Source organism: Lotus japonicus, chromosome 1 (assembly GCF_012489685.1).
Source record: "Lotus japonicus ecotype B-129 chromosome 1, LjGifu_v1.2".
Taxonomy (NCBI): Eukaryota; Viridiplantae; Streptophyta; class Magnoliopsida; order Fabales; family Fabaceae; genus Lotus; species Lotus japonicus.
Genome location: NC_080041.1, coordinates 86,677,005 through 86,697,790, shown reverse-complemented (window position 1 = coordinate 86,697,790; position 20,786 = coordinate 86,677,005). Strand labels below are relative to the sequence as shown.

Genomic DNA, 20,786 nt, shown 5'->3' with positions numbered 1-20,786 from the left:
TAAAAAACTTTCAAGAATGGATTTCAAAATCAGAATCAATTCTCGGGACAAGCTTCTAACTAGATTCAGAATTCCAATATTGATTATGAGGAATTTTGTAAATAGTTTGAGAAGCTACTCACAATAACTTGTCAGCATACATAACAAGTTACTAACATGCTTAGAAGCTTCAAGATATGGCTTCCAGAAAAGATTCCAAACTCTTCCCATCACAGTAACTATGTGAATGTGTCTCATCAGTAGGACCTTGTCTTAGTTGGCACACACCATTTGTTTCATCATCCTTATTTATTTTCGTACAGTAAAGCTTTTAAAATGGTGTAAGCACATTCCCCATGGGCAATATTAAAGATATATAAAAACAAGGAAGGGAAAGAAAAAAGTACTTTGCTCACATGTGCATTGGTAGCAATTGGGTGGGAGCTGAAAACCGATTGACATTAGGAATCAATGCATTACAAAGCATAGCTGTCATATGACTCACAGGAAGGGTCTTCATAACTCAAACAGCTTGTTCATGTGACTAACGATGCCAATTGTTTAACAGAGAAAGCCTCAACAAACTGGCACCAAACATTCCCAAAATTTTCGCTTCATATATCAACTAAACAGACAAATGTTGTGAACTAAAATAACCATAAACTAGAACAGCCAGGCAAATAGTTACATTCATTGCTGCAAGGAGGGGAGAGAATCATAATGACAAAACCGACACAAAAGAAACGATGCTGCTTGGCAAAACAAACCATATTGAAAATCTGCAACCTTTCAGCACTAAATAATCTCAGCCATATCATATTAATATACTCCTATAATATTCACCAGACGAATCATTGCTCTGATAGCTAATATTTGGTTCTGTTGCTGCTGGTTTCTTAATGCTCGGCCGCTATGGATTCTTGCACCGAGGCTACCAGTGGTTTCTCTTCAATGACGATCTCATGATTCACGTGAGGCTGCACTTCAACGGTTTCTACATTCAGAGGCAGAGCTTCGCTCGTCTCATTGGACAAGGCACTGTTGTTCTCATCAGTGGCTGCAATCATCTCAACTTTTTCTTCCCCTGTTGAATTGGACAAGGTTTTCTCACCATTCACTGCCTTAGATGAAGTCCTCACAGTTGCTGGTTTGGATGAACTGATCCTTTCGGCAGTCAGTCGAGGAGGAAGAGATCTCCGTAGTGGCTTCTTTTGTTGAACAGGATTAATTCCTTTGGTGGGGTTATTCTGAAACACTTTCTCATCCAGACTTGCGCGGACTTGTCGAGCACTGCTGTTAGTGTTTCCTTCGGTTGAACTTTTATTACGACCAAGCTTGGGAGATTTAGCTCTTGTAGTGGGTATCTACATTAGCAAGTCCAAAGGTTCATGAATTTCAATTTCCAAATGAAAGAGTACAATTGGTAACTCAAAACAAGAACAAGGGAAACATCAACAGTAACATGCCAGAGCGGAAAAAAAACTGGAAACTATTTGCACACTGTCGTGGTCAAATAGCAAACCAAACAATACTTGAATGCACAAGTTAAGAAAACTGGGGTTTCAGTCCCACTTTATAGTTGAGAGATTTTTAAGGTCAACAATGTGAATGCTCTTACAATACCGTCAACTGATATAGTCATTTAACGTTTCCAAAATTGTTTAAGTTCTTAAGAAACCAAGCAAGTGAAGTTTGGGTAAAACTTACTCTGATGGCTATATAAATACACAATAGAGGTAGAGGTTCTCTTAGTTCGGCTCAACCAACTAACATTGACAATAGAGACTAAGTAGCTAGCTGAAGCTAAAATTTTGACATGAAATTCGGAGGAGATGAAATATCATCTAGTATCATGAGTAAAATCAATTCAGATACACCTGATCGAGCATCTAAACATAGATTAGTGAAAAGCCATCTTGAACAACAGATTAACTAAAAAGAAATTTAGAACCAGATAGAACCTCAATATCATTTGGGAAAATTAACAAAACCACAAGGCATAAGCAAGTAACTGAATCACAAACCAAATCTTCAGCATGGAAATCAATAAAAGCAGGTAACAGCGGAATTATATTCAATATCCAGTTGATAGTCCCTAATTATATAAAATAAACCACCAGATTCATCAATTATTAAAACTGAAATCGTAATTAAAAAAATAAAATACATGTAATAGTATTTTGAGCTTATGAATAATATAACAGGCTTATATTTTATTTCACTTCCCTACTAATGTTGACAATTTTTTTTGAAAATACCAGTTTTATTATGTGGCAAACGAAACTCACCTTCTTTAACTCCACCCTAGGAGGAGGAGGCTCCTGGTAGAAGCTTGGCATTGGTGTTGCTTTAAATGCTAACTTTTTCCTAAGCTTCTTAATCTCAGCTTCTTGGGACTCCTACAAAAAGATGTAACAATTTGATGTGATGAAAAGGCCAATGCTCAACTCATTTCAGCCTAGATATAAAAAAAAATTATCACCTTGGTTTTTGCTTGTATGGTACTCTCCTCTACTTCCTTTGCATGAATCTTTTCCTCAAGCTTAGAGTAAAACTGGCCACAAAAATATTATTTTATCCTAAACTATTGGCTTATTCAAAAGAAACACTCATGGTAACACAAAGGTTGAAGCAAATAATAATTTTATACCTCTCTTCTTCTCTGAGCTCGCTCATCACACTTGAAACTGAATCCATAATTTGGAAGTGCCCCTGCCCTGCCAGGTTTGTCATCTTCTGCAGTAGGACTTATAAGTGGATTAAGAATAAACCAACCATAATCACACGCTGCATCACTCTCAACAATAAATTTATGATAAATTAGGCTTCCCACGCCTAAGAGAGGCTTATAAATTACACTGCTCTCTCCTTTACTTTTAAAGTTGCACTCTTTACTTTGTGAGATAAATATGTTATACAGTCTAGTCTAATTTAAACAGATATTACAGGGGATTATTTTTCTCTCTCCCTTGACTGTTTTTTAATGTCCCACAGTTAATAGCTAGGTTGAAAACTAGATGCTGATGATATCACTGAGAAGCTTGCTTGTATTAAAATTGAATGAAGTATTTTACCTCTAGAGAGAGAGATGAGTATACTTTTTAAAATTAGAAAAAGAAGACAGTGTAATTCAAGCATTTTTTCAGGGGAGGAGTTTAATTTACCCATTACTGTATAAATAGAAAGAAATCTACATTAGCTCCCATTTTCACTCGCAAGAAAAAAGTGACACTCAACCAAAAAAGAAGGATACGAAGAAGGTTCTTCTTTTCCTTGATTATCAAGAGGCCCTTTCTTCAATAGTTGAGGCCTGGTCTTCTCCCTGTATCCATCAAATTAAAGTACACAAGTCAAATAATTTAGATGATAGATTATTTATACCATATTCATTCTTCAAATAACATATATTGAAACTTTCAAAATAAATGCAAAGTATTTCATACACTGGTGCTTCAGAAGATGCTGCATCCGACTTTCCAGGGTGCTGAGAGAAAATGTAAAAACTATAAGAGAACGCCAAAATTTTCATTACTCAAAACCAAAAAGATAATAAGAAACCAAGGAAGAAAATCTATCTGAATACTTGACTGCCTGTGTAAACATTTGGTAAGCAGTCAAGCGAAACAACAAAAAGTTTACCTTGGACAATCGAGTCTGCTTGTCATTAAATGATTTGGTTTTAATTGGCTGTCTTTTATGAGAGTCCACAGCTAAAGTACCATTTGAAACAGCAGATGCTGCCTCTTTCTCTTTTCCATCTTTGCTCTTTTTTAATGAACTTACATGAACGCCTCTAGGACCCGGTGGCTTTGCATTCTTATTCTTGGCAGGACCCTTTGGTCCTCTCGCTTGCTCCGTTTCATCTACGATCTCCACTTCCTCTTCCTAGAATTGGGAAAATACATGAGATATTCAAACAATATTGATGAATTCATGAAATAGATTCAAGCGGAAAAAAAACTCACCTTAGAAATGGAGACATTGTTTCCATATATTGTGTCATCTAATCCTTCCTTGATTTCTGTCATAGATAAGTTATCAGTTGCAGTGCTATCCAACTGGTTGAAATTTCCAAAGCTTCCATTTGGGATAACAGTTTCTGATATTTCAGCTACAACGGAGTCTCCATTTGAAACAACACCATCCTCAACAAAATTAGGCTGCTCTTCACGACCGCCGTTTTGATGGACTGCTTGAAGTCCATCCTCGTGATCAAGGTTACTGTGATCCATTGTACACACCAAGCTACAAGTAACATAGAACCGATGAATAGCAACTTAGGGATAATTTTACACAAAGATTGCAAGGAACAAATTGTACTCTTACAGAACAAAACAATAGATCTGTCAGGCGGTGTCAAGAGTTACTTACCAGTCAAAAGGGTGAAAGCAATGTAACACAAGTTTCAAAAAAAGAAACTGGATCTTTCAACAATGCAAAGCAGTCTAGTTAGACAGAAAGATGCATCTAATGACAGTTGGTGGCCAAGTGCATGAAGATGAATTGCTAATCTAAGTTCTTAGGCAGCATTCACTCAGGTCTTAGCAACTAAATTAAAAAAAATGAAAGTAACATGGTCAAAATAAGGAAAGAACAAATCGAAATCAGCAAGACTAGCACGCACGCTCCGATTCTCAAAACCCCAATGAGGAACAAATCTACATATTTGCAGCAAAAATACAAATCAACAGAAATAGCTACACTAGAATGATACTCAAATCATGAAATAAAGGAAGAAGACAAGCTATATAAGTAAAAATGAAATTATGCGGAGTACCCAGAAAACAAAGATGAGATTGCAGAGCGGTTACTGAATGAATCACTGACCTGAGGGTATCAAAAGGCGAAGAACATGTTGGTAGGATGAGAGATCTGATGTGGGAATGAGGATCCGAGGCCTACCACCAGCAAGATCCGGAAGATTCAAACAGTTGTTGCCGATGATGCTGAGAGCGAGTGTTACTACTTTGTCTCCGAGGAACATACACTAGTGTAGACAAACAGTTTTCTATTTTTTCTACGAAATCAGAAAAATATGTTATAAATTTCAATTTCCAGGTCACGTCCTGTCGCTTTCTCTCTTATACGCTTCCATGTTATACGCTTTCCGTCTAAACATACGGGGAGTTAAGTTGTAAATACTGGACACAGTGAGTAATGACATCTTTTATTTTCCAACTGTAAGAAGAAAAAAAAAATACTAGATTGATTATTGGACTCCTTAAAAGGAGAAAGAATAACCAACAACCTTTACCATTTGGTAGATTATTGAGCTCCTTAAACATCTAATTTAGAATTTGATTTATGAATCATGTGTATAGATAATTATTTGTTACAAAAATCATCTTAACCATTTAAGGTGATCCCGTAACCTTGGGGGATTAGTTTCATGAATAGTTCTCTTTTTTTGGTACATCGGAAAATGAATAGTTCTATATGTGTATATCAAAATTTAAAAAATAGTAATGTTTTCCAATGTACCAAAATTAGCTAACTCCACTATTGGGCTAATGGGCTAACTATATATCAGATCGTGAAGGGTTAGGCTTGTAAATTGGTGTCTCACATCAATTTCAATTTAGCTGAAACTTGATCTTAAAAATGTGTTAACTCATTGTAGATCGCCACAAAAGATTCGGGTTGGTCCGAATTGACAATCCTAATGGGTAGGGTGATCAAATCACAACATTAGGGTATCAATCATACAAAGACTATTTTAATAGTAAAACTCTGCTTCCATTGAATTTAGGAAAAAATCAAACTCAAATTTGATCACTTGGCTAAGTTAGGAGCTCAAATGGCTACTGAATTTTTTTTTTGATTTATGATCCTCTAGATGATCTTGTTCCTGGCGAAGGCTATAAGAACTAGTTTTACTCGAGTATAGTTTGTATCAAATGTTTTTTCTTTTCATTTTATCATTCCTTTTTTTTAACCTCTTGTATTAAAAAAAAAGGTTTGGGTTTGTTGAAATTTGAAAGTTAATTTTATTAGTAACATAGTAGTTTATTTTATTATATGAAAAGGAAAAACATGTTAAAAGAAATATATATTTCATTTTAATAGTGAATATCAAATTTTTTTGGTCAAATTTAGATCTAAGCATGTAAATAAACATAATTCAGGTGTATCAGGATTTTATTGTTGTTATTGAGAGGACCAACGGCCCAAAATACACAAGCTACATTAGAGCAGGTCTTGGGAAAGTTACTCTCGTATAATCAAAGAAAAGCAAATTCCTGCAAAAGGATGAACCCCAATCTCCAAATCATGAGCCTTATTTGTCAAACAATTCACTAGATTAGCCTCTCGCAGGATATGGGCATGTTTATGAGTTAATAGCGCCACAAGAATTAAAATGAATATATTTTAGTAAGGACATGAATATTTTAGTAACCAGAAATAGGAGATGTTGATATACAAAATATTAATCCTGGTCCCAAAAATTCATGGCAAATGTTCACATACACTAGCAGCAAATCAATAGAAAACAAGCTGCCCCTATATTGGAAGTTTGGAACATCCAACTCATGAATATACTATAAGCTATTCCATCTCACGCCAGAATTCACCAGCTTTACATATGCATTTTTGAAATCTTCAAAGAACATATTCTCATTTTCTGCATATTTTGCAATCCATCTGTTCAACAAACGAAGTTCTCTCAAGTTATGCACATTAATTAAGGTATACAGATAACTAGTAAAAACATACATGTGACATGCGGTGCACCAGGACATTCGTGGTCACGTGCTAGTGAATTTTTAGTCATTTATTGAAAACACAGATTATCTATGACTTTATTTTGTCACGTGAGTATGTACTTTTGTGTACTATTTTTACCTACAGTTGTTATCCTAAGTATTGTTTTCAATTGATTGACCATCTACATTAACTGATGGTTTCTAGAATCCTGTAATTTAATCTAAATATTACCACTTTCTTGTATTGTGCTAGCAAAATAATGAAAAATGCAGTGGAGCGGAGTCAATTTGATATTAAGGGTAGCATAAGAGGTTGTCAAAAGCTAAAGAACCTTAAGCATTCATCATCCTCAACAAGAGCGTGATCTGAAGGAAGGCCAATCATACTTGTCATACCACCTGTATAAAAGAAAAGCAGCAGATGAGAAAGATAACAGAAATTATTTATCAAAATAATGACAAGAACAGTGCTGGCTAAACTAGCATTTTAACTCGTAATACTGCGGCTTTGATCCCCGGTGAGGAAAACGTGTCAGCTCGCCTTCTCCAAAGGTTCACACAGGTCACACCCCTCGTCGAACCCCTTGCATCCCTTGATTATCTAGTCTGAGTTATCATTCTCATTTCTCATCTTCTTATGATTGCGTTATGCGAGCAAGATTTCTTTCTATGCAAACAACCTTGTACATCTGGATCTGGTTGTGTTATACGAGCAATGTTGTTATTTTTCAATCGTTTTCTTTCTCTTTGGTCTCTAATTGCCTCTGACTGTTATGTTACAGAAGGATTAACTACCATTTGATTTAATCATGTGGCTGGTATTTTCACTGGAGGGGTGCAGGAGTGAAACCCCGCTGGACAGGATCCAAATACATTCTTTCTGGCATCTCACATTAGTATCGCAATCCTTGAAATGGAAGCATCAAAATATTCAAGCAACACAGCTTCTACTTCCAAATCTAGTAGGAAGAATGCTCTTGTTTAAAACTTCAGATTTTCACCTCATGAACTCTTGTTAATATTTTTGCTATGAACTTAGGATTGGGACATTTGGTCATGATTTTAACTTGTTGTGTAACTTCGTCACTGTATGATTTGGAAATTTATTTATATTTTTAACTTGACTTTTGTGTTTTAATTCATTATTGAGGTATTTGAAATACTATATTTTGGATGAGGTTAACTCTTACAAGTTTACAAGTTGAGTTCACTGGCACTCCATGAGTTTATGTAAACTCTCAAGTTTGACAACCTCGATTAAAGATGTTAGGCCTATCCGGAAAAACGAGCATGCAATCATGGAGATTTATGTCATCTGTAACAGTTTATTGGATGCAACTGATGTCAAACAAACTGAAACTTGATTGGAACATTAAGATCCAGAGTAGACTGGACATAAATCATGTGATAATTCAGTTGCTAAGAGTGAAGGCCTAACGTGCATTCAACTCCTGGGTTTCCTTATAGTTTTCGTTAGGAAATAATTGATTCAGAAAACAGTAACTAGTCCTAGACTAGTAGTAACTAGTAAGTTTACTAAAATTACCAAAGTCAATCTTTGAAATGGGGTAAGCTGTTAATTTACCTGAAGACGCCCATGGCTTCTCCAAAAGAACCTTATAATACGAATTGTCAAAAGAAGTAGGGCCTCCAAAACCTTTACTTCCAATAGTATGGGCTCCAGACAAAGCTACCAGTTCTTGCGTTCTGTAAACAAAAGTTGCATATGGATAACAATGCATAAGCCAAAGTAATAAGCTGAAAATTGAATACCAAAAACAAACAGGTTAACATATGATCAATAAGTGTTTGGCCAGCAAATCGCTCTATTTTTTTCCCCTAGTTCAGGTCTGTTTGTTTTAAACTTTGGAGAATCAAGTTAGGTCAACTTTAATAAGATCTCAGAACTCACTATGCCCCTGTAAATTAAGATTCTCATGGTAAGTTATGGACAATCAACAGTTCTTAGAGAATGTATAGCTGCAAAAGTCTGAAGAAAGTGTCAAATAAATGAACATTCCTGTACTGAATGGAAACTGCAGGCAATAATCACCCGTATATCACACAAATACAAAAGCAAATGGGAGTTTTCCTCATACTCACGTAAATCCTTTTCTATGAAAGCATTTCTTCAAACCAGAAGCATTGAGAGATTCCTCAGGAAGTTTCCCTTCAGGATCAGGTCCCCTATCATTAAAATGAACCGAATTATTATTAATAGAAGAAAACCTGATTTTTATGAGAGAACCAACAAGTTAATGTCCCATGGAGCTAGGTTTTTTTCCTCACTATCTTTACCAAATGGTTTATCATTCTTTAAACAATCAATTCAGAAATTGGTTAAATCATATGTTTCAGAGAACATAACATGCCAATCATATATAATGACCAGAATACTAGACAATTAGCATCTTACAGCGAATCTTGTCTGCCCAGTGAAACTTGGATAGCTGGACCTCCACATACTTCAACTGCTTCAGCTCCAGCCACAGCAATCAAGTCCGCCCAGGATACTAAGAAAGGTAAACTAAAACTTGTTGGTCTAGAACGAATCAGCCATTACTCTTAGCAGCAAAGCAATTAACAGATAAATCAAGGACCTGGTTGGATAGCATCTATCTGAGTCTTTGCCTTCTGCAGAACCTAAACAAGACATGAGAAGTCCACTGAGACATTAGTTGGTAGTTAAAAAATAAGATGTCTTCATGATAAAGAATTTTAGAATATTGAGCATGCAGCTATATGGAATTCTTCAAAAATTAAAAGAAAGGAGAAAAACATGAACAAGACCGAAAGAGCATGCCTTTATTGATTTTTTCAGCCCAGCATTTTCAGGTCTTTCAAGTTCATAGAGTACAGAACCATTCATACCACCTGCAACCACATGAACAGCGCAAAAAATATATGTTTAGAATTTGAGAAGAATATGAAAGTATTTGCCATTTATCTGACTTGTGTAAAGAGTCAAGGAAATACACTTCTTACTGGTGATGACACTATTACCAAGCAAACTTAATACAACATCACACTGTAATGAAAGCTTACTCGTACGAATCTCATTGATGAGCAAAGGATTGTACTACTACACCGATTAAAAACCATAGAGACATAAGTTTTCCACATAAATGACACATTACATAGGACAAAAGTTGCAGGATGACATCTTTAAAAGGAACAAAAATATCTGAAAAAGCCATCACCACTTCACTTACATGACTTTGTCTCCATGATAATGATTAGTGATGACTAGTATTTTTCCTACAAGACTCAATATGCTACTAACATAGAAAATCAACAAATTAGCAATTTATCAGATTTGCCTTGGTGTTCCACATAGTATAGAGTTCCATGTGCTTGATGCCAAATTGGGTGATCAAGACTCAAGAGAGAAAGTGGAGTAGAGGATGCAAAAACTTATAATTTCTTACTAGTATTTTTCCTTCAAGACTCAAGTGGACTTGCTGTTTCCTATAATCCTATCTAATTTCTTGGCTCAGGCCTCAGAAAAACTTACTCGCATGTATCTCATTGATGAGTTAAGGATTGTACTATTTCAAAAAAGGAGTCAGGATAGAAAAGAGAAAATGGAAGACGCAGATTAAAGCATAGAGACTAAAATTTTCCACATTAATAATACATTACATCGGTCAAAAGTCGCATGACGATTATGTTTAAAAGGAACTAGCCATGAACTCACTATATATCTGAAAAAGCCATCACCAGGTCACTAGCATGGCTTTGTCTCCATGATAACGATGATTAGTATTTTTCTTACAAGACTCATAATGCTACTAACATAAAAAAACTACAATTAGCATTGTTCGACATAGTATATAGTTCCACGTGCTTGATGCCAAATTCAGTGATCAAGAGAGCAAGTGGACAAGAGGATGCAAGCTCAATTATTTCAGAAAATGGTATTGGTAAACTGAGAACAATTTTTAACCTTCAGAAAGTCACCCCTTTTAACTCAAGTACTTCATATCCATCATTCAAGACATACTTCATTAGCAACTTTTGCTGAAAAACTAAAAGGGCTAGGCAAAAACTAACAGCATTTTCGAGAGACTATGCCCCTCATCTGAGATGTATACCTGTTTTTTCAGCAGTTTCAAAGGTTCCAGCATCATGGAAAACCAACCGAAGCACGCCTGCCGCCTTTCCCTTCGACAAAACCTTCCTGACCTCTTCTTTAATGAGAAGATATTCCTTTGTATCAGGCCTACATGAGTGGTAGAATCAGCACAGACAGGAATGACAGCACCTCAAGCAAACATGATAATTAATTAATGCAACCCACAAACTCAACTAGACAATACACATATAATTATTTGATATAAATAATAATTTCTAACAAATCCAAACATAATCATCACTTCACATGAATAAACATGTGCATTGTACTAGGTGACAGTGAATATATCTCAGCACATGTTTGAGATTGCGATTATGATATGGTACAATACAACTAAGCATATCCAAACGGCAATGATATACTATTACTCACTGAATCGCGTTGGCTTGTTGAACACCAATGATCTGAGTCAGGGGAAGAAGACATGGCAACGTGGCTATGCGTATAAACCCTCTTCTGCTGCTTGAAACTGCGACATCTAGGATACACCATTACCATAATTCAGGTAAATCAGAAGCACGATAGCAACAACCATAATTCGAAGGTTCAAGGTAGCTTCACTCACCTGAAGAAGCACGGTCGTTGGGCTTGTCGGGGCGGAACTTGGCCGTTGGCCGTTGGAATTTGGCGGGAAAATTGGTTTCGGCGGCTGAAGCGGTGGCGATTGAGGAGTGAAGAGGAGTGTTAGAGAGACTTGAACTCATTATCTCTAACTGATGCAGCACCTTTTACCCTCTTCTTCTTTTTATTTACTTTTATAGCATTTGTTTATTTTATTTTCATGAAAAAAATACAAAACTTTAAAAAGATTTTTTTTGAGGTGTTATACAAATATTCTTCTACCAAATACAATTATGTTCGAGTCGGAAACATTCACATCAATTATGTTTGAGTCATAAACATTCACGTCCTGGTGCACGAACATCCACATCCTACTCGAGTTAGATTTCCCAGGATATCTTTTTTTATATTCAAGACTTGAACAGAAGACATTGCTTAACTGGATCAATCATAAAAAGAATTGAATAGCAGAATGAACTTTTCAAAGTAACCAAAAAATAGATTGGAAATAGGCAAATACACTTTTTTCCCTCCTGAGAAAGTGACTAAATGAGTGTACTTATTTTCTGGAATGGTTATTGATCATCATCATTAGTAACTTATTTTTAAAAAAAAATTCCATTTAAGCCTATATCACATTTAGTTATCATTCATCATTATTGTCATTTTGGCCAAGACAATTCATCATTCATCACCAGTAAAAACTGGATGGAAGTGCAGATTGATTGTAGATAGCTTTTTATATTACAAAATTTACAAGAGCAGGATACATAAAACTGATAAAAGGCCTATATAGCTAGCTAAGCCTGAATAACTCTGCATTACAGATACCAATTTCCTCAACATTACAATACAACACCAAAAAAAGTAAAGATACTATAATACAGGTAGTAAATATTGCTGTTATCTTGGCCCGGAAAGGCGAACAGCGGAGAGATAGGCATCACTATTACAGTCTGATGGGCCGGAAGAGGTGGCGCCTTCACTGGACAATCGGAATACAGTTGAGAATAGGCGAGAACCCAAAGCAGAACTAGTTGGTGGCTGAGGAACAATGCAAAGACCCTCCAGCATTTGGACAACTCTGGTCATGGAAGGCCTCAGTGACATGTCTTCTTGTATGCACCACAATGCAACTTTGATAGCACATTGAAACCTGTCATCATTCTCATCAATTTCCAACCCTGAATCAAAAATATCCCTCAGCTTCCCTTCTTCCATCATCTTGTAAGCAAAAGTTGGGAAATGGGATTTCTCTGAAGTCTCTTTAGGATCATAGTTTTTCCTCCCGCCAATGATCTCTAGCAGCACCATCCCATAGCTGTACACATCACTTTTCTCTGATATAGCATAGTTTGTTATCCACTCCGGGGCAAGGTAGCCCCGAGTGCCTCTCAGTGTTGTGAAAACATGGCTTTGTTCTCGGTTCATTAGCTTCGCGAGGCCAAAATCTGAAACTTTAGCCATGAAATGATCATCCAGAAGCACATTTTCTGGCTTGATGTCACAGTGAATGATCTTAGAGTCACAGTCTTCATGCAAATATGCAAGCCCTTTTGCTGTTCCCACGGCTATACTGAACCTGGTATCCCAATCCAACAGAAACTCACCTTTGTTCTTATTGAATATCCATTTATCTAAAGATCCATTTGCCATGTACTCATAAGCAAGAAGCCTATGAGCTCCTTCAGCACAGAATCCTCTGAGCTTGACCAAATGAAGGTGGTGAATGCTGCCAATGATGCTGACTTCAGCCCTGAACTCTTTCTTCCCTTGTCCAATACCTTCAAGCTGCTTCACAGCTATTTGAGTCCCATCTGATAAAACTCCCTTGTAAACTGACCCAAAACCTCCTTGACCAAGCTTCACAGAGAAGTGATTAGTTGCCTCTTCAAGGTCTTTGTAGCTAAACCGGATTGGCATACCAGTTAAATTCTCCAAGAAATTGTCCTCTTCTGAGTTATCCTTAGGAGACTCAGGCAATTTTTGCTTTCTTCTGTAGTATCTAACTCCCACAAAGAGCATGCCAGAAATGATAATCAATGTTATTATCACAATGACCACAATAACTGCAGTGTGTTTACTGCTGCTTCCCCCGCCCCCTGAGCCAGCGCCCACGCCTCCATCACTCGAGACCTTGATGTAAGAAACATAACCGGGATCCTCATCAGGCTTCTGAAAGCTTCCAATGCTATCCAACAGAAAACACTTCCCTGAACTCTTGTGGAAGAACATGGCAAGGCACGCGCAATTTCCATGGCAAGCAGATTGGCAACCAGCCAGATCGGTTCTCGAGAAGGGCTGAATGAAATCAAGCGCGAAATAACCGAGTCCATCATCACCTTTCATTAACTGAACAGAGTTTTCCTTCACACCACCACCACAAGTAGATACAAAACCAGGTTTGCAATTAGGAACAACAGAAGGGCAACCACACCTGTTCTTCCCTGAGCCAGAGCAAATGCTATATGGATCACAAGGCTCTGGTGTGTCACAAGGATCTTGTGGTATCTTTGTTGTAGAATCCCCATTGGAACCTCCACTGTTGAGATTAGAGAAAGTAATAACACCATCATTTCCCAAAACAGCAGCCCAAGTAGCATTTAGACCCACATCAGCACTGAAAATGAATTGCCACAACAAAGATTTCCCTTTATCATAGAATCTCCATGAATTGTCACTGATGTTTGAAGAAGCCACCACATCACGATCTATGTTAATGGTTTTCCTGTTATCCTTCTGCATAGTCCAATAAGGCTGAGGAGTTTTATCAAACCCAGCTGAAAGAACAACACTTCCAGATTTTATCTCAAGAACAAAGGTCAAATTGTTAGGACTAGGTTCACTTATGAGCTTCATTCCCTCTGTGAAATCCTGTCCTGGCAACAAAGTATCAGTTGGGTGGCTAAAACTCTGCCAAACAATTGTCCTATTGTCTTTCCCAAGCAAAACCAGATTTCCAGTATCCTGCAATTCCATTGAAGAAACCCCTTTTCCACCTGTGTTTGTAGACCACACCACACTGGTTTTCCCACGCAAAAAGGCATTACCTCCATCATCGAAGAAGAATTTGTCAGAACCTGAAACGGGTAACCCTCTGTTCGCGGTCCAAATCACGGTGGAGCTGGCTACATGGACCACCACGAGAAGAAAAGCGGTGGTATCATTGGCGGTGGTGACGAAGCCGAAAGCGAAATCCTCATTGTTTGATAAGAGGAACTTGCCATCCTTGTCAATCCAGTTCATCTGAGCACCTTCAAGGCCCGGTGAGATCTTGCCAAAGTATTGAACACCACACAAACAGGGTTTGCAGAGAAGGAAGATGCAGAAACAGAACATCATGGTGGTAGCAACAACATGGGATAAAAACCAACTGTTTCCCATGTTGTTCAGTTGTTGTTGTCTTGTTATAGTACGAGGAAGATGAAGATAAAGATAATTCTGGGTATGTGAAACTGAATGGAATGGAATCAAATCATCTGAATGGAGAATGAAGAGTTGTATGAGAGAAATGCAATGAATGAATGAAGAAAGAAGAAGAAGAAGAAGTTCAAGTTGTGTGTACTTTTTGTGGATGGGGTTGGCACTACAGATCTGACTTTGACTTTTGTTGCATCTGTTTGGTTTATGTAGCCGTGAAACACATTAATGGTGCCATGGTGGTGTTTTCTTCTTCTTCTTCTACTAGTACCTCTTTTTGTTTGGGGTTGACGATTTGACTGATCCAAGAACTGCTCATCTTTCTTCTCTCTTACGTGTAGAAAGAACTGCTGGATTTGTATAATTGATTTTCATGTAGAATTTCACTTCTCTAAGGAACGTGCATTATTTTATAAGGAGTATAGTAATGAATTGAAAAATTGTAAATGAAGAGTTAAGACCCTGATAATGTATTGATACATGTATTATAAATTTTGAGGCTGACATGATCTTTTGTTTTTTGGTTACAATGCTGACATGATTTTGACTGTTAGTCTTTGATTAATGGTTTTATTATGTATGTTAAAATATCTAACATATTTGAATTAGAGAAACTATTAGAATAATTAGAAAAACAAGAGAGAAAAAAGAAAACAAAAATCATACAAAAGACCTGATCACTAACGCTCTGTTTGGTAAAGAAGATAGAGATAGAGAAGAGAGAAATATGTCAATAAAAATAGTAGATTTGATAGGTTGTATAGTAAAAAAAAAAAACAGAGACATAAAAAATAATGGCGTGTAAAGTTAAATTTTTAGTCAAAAATATATTTTTATTCAATCAATAGCTTTCGTGGGGTCTTATAAAAAAATGGCAAAAAAAATCATGAGCCACCCTTCTCTTCGCAAATCAGGGAGACTGCAAAAAGTGGTAAACCCCACCTCTACATCCCCTCCCCCCCCCCCTCTATCCTCTCCCTCGCCAAATAAGGGTGAGTTTCTCACCCTCCCTCTATCTCTCTCCCCCTCATCTCTCTCCACAGCTCACCCTCCACCAAACACAGTCTGAGGGTGTACATGATGCTGCTCGATTTTTTAACTCATCATTGTCTAAGTCTATTAAACCCGCACATGATTAGTTTTTGTTGATCTATGACAGGCTCATGTTTAAAAAGTGAACCAAATCAATATTTAGGGTCGGTTTAGAGACAACCACAACTCATCACCCAAACACTTCTTATCCATTAGTTGCAAAACATGACTTTGTCCGAACTATGCACGAAGGATTCCAATTGTATGAATTAACGTCACATGATAACAATTTCATAAACTAGTAACTTCAAACTTCCAATAATATATATATATGATGAAATATTATATTAGAAAAGCATATCATTATATATTTAGATTATAACTTTATGTCAAGCAAAATGTAATATAAATGATGTAATAAATGTATAATTTCTTTTATAGTTCAATATTAGGATTCAAGATTAATTTTTTGTGAAAATTGAAATTAAACGTCCTTTTGTGACATGATCTTTACTAAATTTGTATCTCATTGTATTTTTTCAAATCTAGAAACATATTTTAATTTAAAATTGACTTGATTAATATTTAAGACCGCATAAATAACAATTTCAACCCGTCCTGTCTTGTGCCACATTCGCCCTTACTAGCCACAAATAAAAATCACGTATACATCATGCATTGGAGTTAGCAAATTTAATGTTAAATTTAGATTTAGTGTAAAAGTAGTTAAGAAATATTGATTTATTTGTTAAGGATTTTTCAATTACCAATCAAAAAGTAGTAAAAATCATAGAAAATAATTCTTTCAAAAAAAAATCATAGAAAATAATGATTGCAATTTTGATAATTTGTATTTTATTGTTATATCATGTAGAGTAAGTTATTGTAGATTTTACGTTTTGAAATGCACTGATAATTTCAATAATAGTTTTAGCGAAGTGATTCACTTTATATAGTAAAGTAGAGGGGAAAACTTACATACAGTTGCTTATGTGTTGTTTCTACTGTTTGTCAATTAAAATATGACATGTGTAAATTTTTTTTCCACATCAGATTTAAGAAAATATCACCCACTTCATCTTCTTCCTCTAACATTGGTGTCGAACCAGTAAATGCCCAAACTAGCATCACCAAGACCATCTGTCCAGAAATTCCCCCAATGCCAAAAGCCACCATCTCCAATTTGCCCCCACAACCAATTCCACACCAGATTTGACAAAACCCCAAAATTAAACCTCACCCATCACCCATGTAAAAGGGGCCAGGGGCGCTTCACAACTCAACACACATGGGAAGAAGGAAATACAGATGGCGAAGAAGGATTGAGGGATAGTAACGTTGAGAGGGGGAGAGTAATCGTGAGGGAAACGATGCCTAATGGTGGTCGTGAGGGTGGTGACGTGAGCGGAGGTTGCGACAGGGGTGCGCAAGGCACGGCGAGACGGTATGCGAGTCGAGGTAGAGGCCATGGGACCCTTGACGGCACGACAGAGACTGGGCGCAGATGGGGTTGAGGCGGCGAAGGAAGGGAAGGCTCACACGATGGTTCCCCTTGGCTGTTCACTATGAAGGGAAGACTGCGGTGGATAGGCTATCTGCTGGTTGTGGTGGCTAAAATGGAGATGGTGGTTTTGGGCAGTTAGAGGAAGAAGATGAAGTGGCCGGTGTGGGTGTGTGGGATTTTCTTAAATCTGATTTAGAAAAAAATTAACACATGTCATATTTTGATTGACAAACAATACAAACAGCACATAAGCAACTCTATGTAAGTTTTTCCCTAAAGTATAATATTTAGTAGTGACTATCTACTTTAAAAAATTAATAAAATAATTCGATTAATAGTTGTGATGCTTATTTTAAATAAAGAGGCTGATCCTTAATTATGTGAATACAATTTTATGAATTTGTAAACCGTATTGTGAATTGATCTTTCACAGTGCAAGTTGACTCATGAGCTGTACCTTTTCTTTCCATTGATGGTTTTTGTCAAAAATAATTGATTAGCTGGTGGCTGGTGAAGAAGATGGGAAGGGAAGGTGGGACTATTAAATGTTAAATTAAACTCAAGAAAATTTGTTGCCTTGTTAATAATCAATGCAGGGTTTGGATGATATGAGGAAATTGTCAAAAGCTCGTGCAACCAATGCAAGTTGAAGTGTTGGGTGACAGTGAGGGATGGCAATGGGTAGGGTCTGGGTAGGGTACTATAGTACTTATTTTCATATCCGCGTTTTAAAAAATTATCTGTACCCGTTCTCATACCCGCGTGGGTAGCAACTTGAATGTCCATCCCCGTACCCTCTGGGTATCTATATGCTCGTACCCGTACCCATTACCCGCAATTTAGCTAACCAAAATATAATTTTTCAATATTTTTGTTAATAGAAAACAAAAAATACAACTAACTTTTTAAATAAAAAACACTAATATAAATACAAAAGATTATCTACATAACAAATAAAATCAATCAACTAAGAATATATTTTTTTAGAACGAATAAGCAAGAAAGATATAACTTAATTTTTTATTTTGGATTTATAATATAGTCCTAAAGCTGTAGGTTATTAACTTACTAATTTTAAAAATAAGTGGGAGTAAATTAGCAATGATTATGAATACTTTAAATAGTCACCTTTTTTTAAAATAAGTAAGTTTGAAAGTTATATCTTAAGTTAATTTGTTCATATAATACTAAATAATAATAATAATAATAATAATAATAATAATAATAATAATAATATGTGTGTGCGGGTACCCATACCCGCACTCATACCCATTACTTTTTGCGGGTAATTATCCAACCTCATATCCATCTAACGGGTTTTTACCCTACCCATAGTGGGTATTTTTTTGCTGGTACCCTATGGGTCCGAGATTCATTGCCATCAGTGAATTACTCTTCAAAAAGTGCTGCAGCCGGTGGTGAAAAATAACGGAAAAAACTTGGTGTGTGTTTAGTCAACATTAACACTGTCAATAATGAATATATTATTTTTGAGCTAATTATCAATATAATTGATTATACTAAAATTGAATATTATTAACATAAGTTAAAATGATGCAATTTATGGTTTGATTTATGAAAAAATGAATTTTATAGGCAATTGAATAAAATTTAGTCATGAAATCTTAAATTTTTTTTTGGTACATCGGAAAGATAAATTATATCCGCCAGGAATTGATCCCTGAACTTCCCTCTACCCAACTCATATGTCCCTCAACTCCTACCACTTAAGCTATCCTACGAGTATGTTTATCAAGTTTCTTACATCAATTTTATTAAGTTCATCAATCATAAAATAGCACATGTATAATTTTTTAAATTATAACAATAAATTCTCAATTATTGTAATTTATTTTTTATAATAAAACTTATTTATCATTGATTAAATGGAAACTTAATGGAAAGGAGGTTGATCTAAGTCCTTTAAAAAAATAACTTTAAATAACTCTTATATATGAAAAGACAGTCTTGATATCTTGAGTTAGCTTTTGGGGTAGAGTTAGACTCCCAAATTTTAATATGTCTGTCACCCGTCGATATTCATTCATGTTTATTCCACGCTCCAAATATTCAGGTTTACGCGTGAGATATTGTGTTGAGAAGTCTCACATTAATTAGAAATATAATTAAAATATCCCTTATATGTAAAAAAGACAATCATCACCTTGTGAACTAGTTTTTTTGGTAGCACTACTCCCATATTCTTTTTTTTTTTTGAAAGATGACTGAATCACATTAAACTTGGACTGGCATAGAGGCAAAAGGTCTGCAGAAACAAATGAGTTCACTTCGGAAGGGACTAAAAGGTAATGTCTTTCTTTAGTAAGGAATATTTATAGAATGTAAATCTCTCACATTTTTTTTTTGTGTGTAGGTGTTCTCCTTCAGAGACAATCTTGTTCGAGTCAGAAACATCTACATCATGGTGGTCGGACTCACATAGATACAAATATATTTAATATTGATATTATCCAACTTATATTTTATTAAGTTATAACCACATCTTAAATGCACTAGCAATACTCCCTCCGTTCCTAAATAACTGACACTATTTCTAGCTAAATTTTGTTTCTAATTATCTGCTATTTTATAAAGTTCAAGAGAGTATTAATTATATTTTACCAATTTTACCCTTTATTTATTGGTGGTAGGAAAATTGAAAAATTAGAATTAATAAGAGAGATAAAGGGTATAGTAGAAAATTAGATTGTAATTTTAATAAAACAATAACATTAATTGTTATTTCTTAATACTTGTGCAACAATCTTAAAGTGTCAGTTATTTAGGAACGGAGGGAGTATAATATTTGCACTACCGATTGACATGCAATGAATATATTTACACACTTGATTTTCCATCTTATTTTTAGCATATATACTCTTCATTTTTCTATGATATCATTAATAGGTCATAGGTGGAGGTAGATTTTGGTGATGAATTATCTTTTTTTTTTGTCTTTATACAATATGTATGCCTATTTTTTTCTCATTAAGATTTGGAAAAAACAATTATTAATTAGTATAGTATTTGGATCATAAACCTGAATTAATATAAAAAATTTAATCATGAGACAAGGCATTCCCAGCATGGCAGCATTATTCTTCACACGACTAAGAAGACAAAGTGACAAAGGTGTGTTTCTAGATAGTTGCAATTAATTTAGCTTTATAATTAGTTCCATTTGCGTAGTTGCTACTCTAGGGTAGTAGAATTAGGAACCAAGATTGATAATTGGGTGAACTTTGCTCGGATCTGTCATTGCCCCAAAATTCAACATGAGTATTAATATTAAACAAAACAAATTAACCCTTGCAAAATTTTCATGTTCTAACTATACTTTTTAATACTTTCAAAAAAAAAAAACTATACTTTTTAATTAACTTGTCAAATTTAACGACCATTCACGTTTGCAGCTGAACTCGATCAAACAGTTTATAAATAGATCTCATTC

General features: G+C 35.6%; 3 protein-coding genes across 5 annotated transcripts; all 3 read right to left on the bottom strand.

Annotated features, from left to right (window-relative positions):
* Window positions 1-417: 417 nt before the first annotated feature.
* LOC130727377 (protein WVD2-like 5) lies at window positions 418-4,864 on the bottom strand. Its single transcript, XM_057578487.1, has 9 exons — window positions 4,807-4,864; window positions 3,945-4,224; window positions 3,619-3,864; window positions 3,423-3,463; window positions 3,233-3,301; window positions 2,630-2,726; window positions 2,462-2,533; window positions 2,268-2,378; window positions 418-1,343 (listed from the first exon to the last, which is right to left on the bottom strand). Exons 2-9 carry the CDS (start codon window positions 4,209-4,211, stop codon window positions 876-878), a joined length of 1,371 nt encoding a protein of 456 aa, XP_057434470.1. The 5' UTR covers window positions 4,212-4,224; window positions 4,807-4,864; the 3' UTR covers window positions 418-875.
* Window positions 4,865-6,366: 1,502 nt separating this feature from the next.
* LOC130727376 (putative L-ascorbate peroxidase 6) lies at window positions 6,367-11,562 on the bottom strand. 3 transcript variants are annotated; one of them, XM_057578485.1, is made up of 10 exons: window positions 11,384-11,562; window positions 11,191-11,296; window positions 10,778-10,905; window positions 9,487-9,557; window positions 9,284-9,317; window positions 9,100-9,196; window positions 8,787-8,870; window positions 8,269-8,390; window positions 7,016-7,082; window positions 6,367-6,621 (listed from the first exon to the last, which is right to left on the bottom strand). In XM_057578485.1, the coding sequence occupies exons 1-10, from the start codon at window positions 11,520-11,522 to the stop codon at window positions 6,519-6,521; spliced, it is 951 nt and encodes a 316-aa protein (XP_057434468.1). In that variant the 5' UTR covers window positions 11,523-11,562; the 3' UTR covers window positions 6,367-6,518. The 3 variants fall into 3 exon arrangements, with proteins under 3 accessions (XP_057434468.1, XP_057434467.1, XP_057434466.1); XM_057578484.1 differs by having other exon boundaries at window positions 9,284-9,326; window positions 11,191-11,287; XM_057578483.1 differs by having other exon boundaries at window positions 9,284-9,326; window positions 11,384-11,561.
* Window positions 11,563-12,066: 504 nt separating this feature from the next.
* Window positions 12,067-15,215, bottom strand: LOC130727375 (G-type lectin S-receptor-like serine/threonine-protein kinase SD2-5). The gene is made up of 2 exons (XM_057578482.1): window positions 14,945-15,215; window positions 12,067-14,858 (listed from the first exon to the last, which is right to left on the bottom strand). The coding sequence occupies exon 2, from the start codon at window positions 14,761-14,763 to the stop codon at window positions 12,283-12,285; it is 2,481 nt and encodes an 826-aa protein (XP_057434465.1). The 5' UTR covers window positions 14,764-14,858; window positions 14,945-15,215; the 3' UTR covers window positions 12,067-12,282.
* Window positions 15,216-20,786: the final 5,571 nt, after the last annotated feature.